The 7,573-nt window shown below is 37.9% G+C and overlaps 1 protein-coding gene across 9 annotated transcripts; it reads left to right on the top strand.

The window, feature by feature from the left end:
• The first annotated feature begins 820 nt into the window (after positions 1 to 820).
• LOC102618050 (transcriptional corepressor LEUNIG_HOMOLOG-like) lies at positions 821 to 7,454 on the top strand. Of its 9 annotated transcripts, none has more exons than XM_052436402.1 (18): positions 821 to 1,011; positions 1,492 to 1,552; positions 1,693 to 1,754; positions 1,951 to 2,060; positions 2,198 to 2,490; positions 2,597 to 2,672; positions 2,787 to 2,898; positions 3,092 to 3,141; positions 3,235 to 3,504; positions 4,011 to 4,097; positions 4,272 to 4,490; positions 4,810 to 4,948; positions 5,031 to 5,140; positions 5,447 to 5,596; positions 5,788 to 5,943; positions 6,044 to 6,160; positions 6,267 to 6,464; positions 7,027 to 7,454. In XM_052436402.1, exons 2-18 carry the CDS (start codon positions 1,521 to 1,523, stop codon positions 7,168 to 7,170), a joined length of 2,325 nt encoding a protein of 774 aa, XP_052292362.1. In that variant the 5' UTR covers positions 821 to 1,011; positions 1,492 to 1,520; the 3' UTR covers positions 7,171 to 7,454. The 9 variants fall into 9 exon arrangements, with proteins under 9 accessions (XP_052292362.1, XP_024953826.2, XP_024953824.2 ...); XM_025098058.2 differs by having other exon boundaries at positions 1,657 to 1,754; XM_025098056.2 differs by having other exon boundaries at positions 821 to 1,085.
• Positions 7,455 to 7,573: the final 119 nt, after the last annotated feature.

The following is a 7,573-nucleotide window of genomic DNA, read 5'->3' as shown; positions in this document are numbered from 1 at the left end:
AAATCCGGATCCGGTACAATATTTTAGTGTCTGGGTCCGGAACCGGGAAGGCCAAACCCGGACCCGGATCCAATTTTTGCCATCCCTACTTCCACCCATCTTGATGAATTGTCTTAATTAATATTTCATGCACAATTGAAAATTTCGAATCAAATTAGTCCCTAGAAGTTGTAAAATGCAGCAATGCACCCATAAGCTATCCATTAACATTAATAATTATGTCATGCAGTGTGCACTTTTGTCAAATTGAATACAGTAAGGATGGTAGATCTATAAATTCTTTATACAAATTAATTAATGTAGTATAATAATAATAATAATATTGGTTGTTTATAAGAATTAAAATAAAAAATAAATCATCGAGGAGTGGACAACGCTTAGAACTGTTTGGGTGGATTTGGATACCTTTGTTTGATTGGACCTCTAATTAAAATATCGGAAAATTATAATTGCCGCAAAAAAAAAAAAAAAAAAAAGTAACTTACGACGTTGAGGTTGAATTGAACTCGACTAATCCCTCGACTTTGTCGTGCCTGTCAGTTCCGCGACACAAACAATACCCACCGAAGTTCCCAAATTTTACAATCACAGCCACTTGTTAAGCATCTAACACGTCTCTCATAACCTCCACTCCACGTCAGCGTCCGCTTTCCACGAGGCTCGAGCATGTGCATGACACTAAACCTTATGTACGAGCAAAGCTGCTCGACATATAAGCCCACGACCGAACCACATCGCAATCAGTAAACGGCTGTCGCTTTCACAGCGAACCGAGCTCCGAACCAGCCACCTATTTAATCACAGCTCGAGTACGACTCATCCCGGACCGCAGGTTTGGTCCACCGTGACTAGCTTTTCGTCAATAAGAAAATATATGCAATGAGAGAAAAGAAAAGTCCTCCTCGCTGCCGATTCTGCTCCATGCTTTTCATTTAGTTTCTCTTTCTTTCAGTGTTGGAAGTTCTACTTCAGTGACACTGTCAACAGAGCCGCAACAATTTTAACTGAATTGTAATTCACCAAGTGACATTAACGCTTCATGCGTGGCCATACATCACAATCACTCTACGGATTAATAGTTTCATGTTGTTTTTTGTTGTTCCATTTCTTTTTTGTTCTTTTTTTTTTCATTTCCTTTTTAATTTGGTTTGATAGAGAGTCTTGGAGATCTTATGTGTCAGTTTTGCAAGCATTGACTTTCAATTTTGAAATTTGAATTCCGATGGAAACGGTTGAATTGCATGGTTTTTGTTTGAAGTTTAGTCTGTTTGGTCGCCGAGAAATCCGAGGAAAATGAGGAAGGAAATAATTTAAAAGTTTTAGTTGTCAAGAGAGTCAGAAACTTGTTACAGTTTAAACACACTTTATGAGTTACTTGTGTTTCTTTTTTCGACACAGAGGCAACACTGTTAGTTGCAAGTGAGTTCATAATTTAGTCAAAATTGAGTTTTTACCCGTGAGAGATCTGAAGTAATGATGGTTTTGTCGCAGATAAGAACGGCAATCGATCAGTTTTAGTGATGGCGCAGGGTAATTGGGAAGCTGATAAGATGTAAGCACAGCAGTAATTTACATATATGCGTGCGTGTGTGTGTTTTTTCTTTCGTTTCTTGAATTTTTATTATTTCACGGTGTATGATCATAACTTAATTACAGGCTTGATGTTTATATTCACGATTATTTTTTGAAAAGAAAATTGCATGCTTCTGCAAAAGCTTTTATGACTGAAGGGAAGGTTGCCACAGACCCAGTAGGTAATGTTGTTTTTATTTTTTATTTATTTATTAATTTATCTTGATAAAACTTTAAATTTAATTGTTTGCCTTCTTTGTTAGTAGACATGTGTTCATTGTAAAATTTGTTGCTCCGGTTTTTCTCCCATAAATGGTTTAATTAATTAATTAGTTAGAATAATTATAGGTAGAGTGTAATTATGGTTTGCTTGTGCAGCAATTGATGCACCTGGAGGATTTCTCTTTGAATGGTGGTCTGTCTTCTGGGACATATTTATTTCAAGGACGAATGACAAACATTCCGAGAATGCAGCGGCTTACATAGAGGTATCTCCACCTGCCATGATTAGATTCAATCCCTAAGGTGTCTTTGTTCGTATTATGTTAATTGTCGTTTACTTTGTTTGTTTTTTAGTGGTTTGTCCATCCTTTTACATGAAATGGTTTGTTTTCATGAAAATTAGACGCAGCAGATTAAAACAAGGGAGCAACAACAGCTACAAATGCAGCAGCTGCAATTCATGCAACACCGTAATGCTCAACTGCAACGGAGGGATCCTAATCATCCTTCTCTTGGTGGTTCTGTGAGTGCATTAAATTCTGAAGGAATGATGGGGCAACCATCAGCCAGCGTCTTGGCCATGAAAATGTATGAAGAACGTACAAAACACCCTCATTCCATGGATTTAGATACATCACCTGCTCTAATGGATGCCAATAAGATGGCTCTTCTCAAAGCAACTACCAATCCTCAAGGGTAAAATTTACTTGGCTCTATCTGAACTTGTGCTTCAGTTTCCTATTTAACCTGGTTGGAGACAAGTGTAAATTATTCACTTCTGTGGTTCATATTGTTAATTCAGCCAGTTGGCACAAGGTAGTTCTGGGAACATTTCTGCAGCTATGCAGCGAATCCAAGGACGGACAACTTTAACCTCTGTAATTACTTGCCCTAAATGCGCAGCTTATTTTTCCACTTACTATTTTTGTTTTCCCAATATTTAGTGCTTCTTCCTTAGTTATGCTTAAATGAAGAATGTTTTGAGTTTGTAGGATATCAAAAGTGAAGCTAACTTGGGAGCAACACAAAAAAGTTTGCCTATGGATCCTTCATCTATGTATGGACAGGCAATGTTCCAGCCGAAATCTGTACTAGGCAGTTCAGGTAAAATGACACGACCCTACGGTTGGAATCAGAACCAGTGCTTTGTTTTTGGGTAAATACATGGTTCATTTTCCGGTCATTGACTCATTTCTTTGGTATTCATTTTAGAAACAGTTATTGTTAAATGCTGTCTAATTATTTATGAAACATTTATTGTTTTTGCTGTTAAAATTGTTAAATGCTCTCCTGTCAGGATTGAATCAAGGTGTCGCTGGTCTTCCTTTGAAGGGTTGGCCTCTAATTGTAAGTTGTACATCACTTGCACCATCTTTAATATTGATTCTTATATTTGGCTTCTTGTGAGTGCTTGACTACGGATTTTACCCAATTGTATAGGGACCTGATCAGTTAAGACCAGGATTGGGTATGCAAGTACAGAAACCTAATATGCAGATGCATAATCAATTTCTTCTAGCATCACAACAGCCACAGCAGGTCTTGGCACAGGGACAACCACAAAATAACCTTCGAAATTCTACTAGCTATGGAGATATGGATCCTCGTAATTTTTGCCAGTTGACTAGGGGAAACATGAACGTGAAAGATGGTCAATCTACCAGAAATGATGGATCAATATGCTCCCCAGTCCAATCAAGTTCACCGAAGGTTTGGATGTTATATTAGCCCACAATCTCACAAAGAATAGTTGTTCTACATATAGAACACACACTTAATATGGTTGATGCCAAAGGTTTAAGACTCTTGGTAAACTAGGGGTTCGGAAAATGAAGGCTGAAATTTGAAGTAATAGTATATTGAAACAGCTAAAAAGATAGCGGAGAAAGAGGTTTGGAAAGGAAAACCTAACCTTACACCGAATTCGCTAATATGCTCATGCCTTTGCATGCTTGTATACTGCTACCCCAACTTTTGTATGGACCTGCTCAACTGCTGGAATGACCTTTTATAACTTGTGTGTAAATGTGTCCTCGGATCCCTGCTTTATTTTTCCTAATGGTGTCTTTTATGAATTTGAGTCCAGCATCAATTATTATTGTTGTCATGTTGCTCGGGGCGTCTCCTGTCTTTCTGTGCAACTAGTGATTGGGGATTTACTAATCTTTTACTGGTTGAAACCTTTACCTCTTACTTTTTGTTGGTTGTTAAAACAGATGAAGGTGGCTCAGATGCAACATTCTTCCTCTCAACACCAGGATCAATTGCAGCAACAGCAGCCGCAACAACTGCCACAAGTTGTAGTTATTAACAATTTAATTACTTTTAGCTGAAATGCAAGCTGCTTAAGGGCAAACTGCTTTTACTATTGTAGAACTGTTATTGCCATCATTTTTTATTTTATACTTAAAAGTAAGTATACTATTTTGGACATTTGGGATTGAACTAATCAACTTAAATGATTGCTTGTGCTGCAGGGTAACAGAAAAAGAAAAAACTCTTCTTCAGGAGCTGCCAATAGTACTGGCACTGGAAATACAGTGGGTCCTTCACCTAATTCTCCTCCATCAACACACACTCCAGGCGATGGAATAACTACTCCAACCAGCATGCAGCATGTTAACAACATGCACAAAACCATGATGATGAATGGTTCAGAGGGAACAGGAAGTCTTGCGTCAGCTTCCAATCTGTTGGTGCGCCTTTTAGATTTTATATTTGGCCTAGTTTCATACCCTTTATTTATTCATGTAGAAAGTGTGGAAAAATATTGATTAAGTGCCCAAATATGAAATTAAGGGATATAATTTTCAATCTTTTATTAAAGTATACGACCTTTTTAATGTATATGCTAATAGTATTCATAGTTGTGGTAAAGAGCTTACCTTTTCATTGAGTTATCAGTTAAAAGGACATGTTTGAGTTATTAAATTTGTCAAAATATATTTGTTTGTTGTTACTTCAAAGTAGAACTTACAAAACTAAGATTCTAACAATGTCAATTTTTTGTGCCAGGAAGACATAGACCGATTTGCAGATGTGGGTTCTATAGATGAAAATATGGAATCTTTACTCTCACATGATGGAGGTGATGGGAGAGAATTGTATGGAACACTAAAACACAGTCCTGAGCACCAAAAGCAGCCCTCTAAAGGTGCCATAATAGCATTGTAATTGGGCGGAGTTGATATGACTGTTTGCATAATATTGTAGCTAGATCATTTTCTCTTTTCCAGGTTTTACTTTTTGTGAGGTGGGCTGCATACGGTCGAGAAATAGCAAGGTTACTTGCTGTCATTTTTCTTCAGATGGAAAGTTGCTGGCCAGTTCTGGACATGACAGGAAGGTAAAGTGTCATAAAGATTATACACCATGCCTCAGGAAAATATCACAGCAAGGTGAACATGATGGATGATGGATCCTCCTTCCCGTCATTCTGTTCCCTTTTGGTTTTACATGATACATACACTGCTTTTACCTTCTCCCCCCCCCCCCCCCCCCCCCAAAATCAAACATGTGAACTAGCATGATCGGCTGTTGCTTCTTACTTCTGGTTCTCTTCTTTTTCTCAAACCAGAACTGGAATTGAATTTAAGTTAGATTATAGCCACCCGTACCTAAGATGATTTTGACTTGCTCCTTTACGCTATAGGTTGTCCTTTGGAACATGGATACATTGCAAACAGAGAGCACTCCTGAAGACCATAAATCAGTTGTCACAGATGTTCGCTTTAGGCCGAATTCATCTCAGCTGGCAACAGCTTCAGTTGATAAATCTGTACGACTTTGGGACGCAGCCAATGTAAGTTTCTTTGCCTCCTCCTGCTAGAAGCTTTTGTCTTTCTTAGCTATTTGTACTGTAGACCAGAGTAATGATCTTTTCAGCTAACATGTTTCATTGGCAGTTGTTTGTCCATTATATGATATTACTTCATGCTGTATTTGTTCTTTCTGTACTGCTATGTGGTGAAGTCATAAAGTGTGTTTTGGCAGCCGAACTTTTGTTCGCAAGCATATACGGGGCACAGTTCGCCAATTATGTCCCTTGACTTCCACCCTAAGAAAACCGATCTTTTTTGTTTTTGCGATAATGACAATGAAATTCAATACTGGAGTATCAACCCATTCTTGTGCACTCATATCACCAAGGTTGGCTACACTATTTTTTTTTTCCTTCCCTAACTGTCTAAGCTAAGCTGGATGGATTTTCTTTAAATAAAAACTATCAACCCCGCATTGATCGATCCAGGGAGGCACTGCTCAAGTGAGGTTTCAACCAAGAATTGGACAATTGTTGGCAGCAGCATCAGATAAAGTAGTTTCCATCTTTGATATTGAAACTGACAGGCAAACACACTCATTGCAGGTATCGGTTGTTTTAAATAGTAATTTGGTCATGATTGTGTGATAAGATAAAGCAATACCATTGTATTTGATAGTTTTCTTCATTAAAACTGTCTACTTATTTTCAGGGACACGCTGAATTGGTAAACTACATATGCTGGGATACAAATGGAGATTATTTGGCATCTGTCAGTCAAAACTTGGTAAAAGTTTGGTCAATGGCCTCAGGGGAGTGCATTCAAGAGCTCAGCTCGAATGGGAACCAGTTTCATTCTTGTGTTTTTCACCCAAGTTATTCTACTCTTTTGGTTGTTGGAGGAATCTCGGTAAATCTTTAAAGTCTTCTTGGGTTATTTTGCTAGTATAGAGTTATAGACGTTGCCATAAAAGCAGGGATGTTTTTAGTGGTGATTGTCTTTTTCCCCAAAATGTTTTTCACAATCGCATCCATTGCTGAGAACACATTAGTTTGTTTAGATGCATTGTTAGTATATGCATGGTAGTGGTAACCATTCATATTTCTGCTTCACATTCACTTGGCTATCAAATGGAAGGTTTTCAGTCTCTTTTCGAATATGAAAGCATTCATATGAACTTCACAGAAAACTTGTTTACCACATGCTTTAGAATCACTCTTATCCCAGTATGTTGGAACTTAATCAATGGAACCTTTTAGTTCTGTCAGCATAGTATGTGAACTGAGGTTGTATCAGCGAGTCCATTTGTTATCCTAGAGGATAGTGGGTTTCATTAGGTTGTTATGCCAGTCTTTTCAAGTATATAATATTTCTTAGGTTGTTATGCGAGTCATTTCAAGTATATAATATTTCATAAGTTACGTCGGATATATTACTAATTCCTTCATTGTTTCTTTAACCGTTTGAGCAGTCTTTGGAGCTGTGGAACATGGCCGAGAATAAGAGTATGACAATCGCAGCTCATGAGAATATAATCTCAGCGCTCGCGCAGTCACCTGTCACGGGAATGGTGGCCTCTGCAAGTCATGACAGCTCCGTTAAGCTATGGAAATAAGTCCAAGTCATACGGTGGTAAATAATACCCTATTTTGTTGGAGCTTCCTGCTAATTTGCATAAATTTGTGAAGCAGGAAGAGCAAAATGAGGGTGGTCTAATAAAGTACTTCCTAAGTATGAGAATTAGAAATGTTTTACAGTATCAAATGGACGCTTTGAAATTTTCCCTTCCCTTAGTGTAGTTGAAGAGGTTGGAGGTTGTCTGCTGTGGAGGTAAAAGAGTGTGTAGCTAGCATATTTTGCATTGGCTAATGGCCATATGGCTATATGGTTCATGGTTTACTATTAGCTGTGTTGGGTTTGCTTCTTAGTCACGCAAATCGTATTTGATTCAACCAGCAACTGTATAGATAGATAATGAAGCGTTCCCCTTTTCCAAAATTACGTTTTAGTTAAAAATG

Source organism: Citrus sinensis, chromosome 3, assembly GCF_022201045.2.
Source record: "Citrus sinensis cultivar Valencia sweet orange chromosome 3, DVS_A1.0, whole genome shotgun sequence".
NCBI classification, from domain to species: Eukaryota; Viridiplantae; Streptophyta; class Magnoliopsida; order Sapindales; family Rutaceae; genus Citrus; species Citrus sinensis.
The sequence above is the reverse complement of the archived record's forward strand: the minus strand, read 5'-3'. Positions and strand labels throughout refer to the sequence as shown.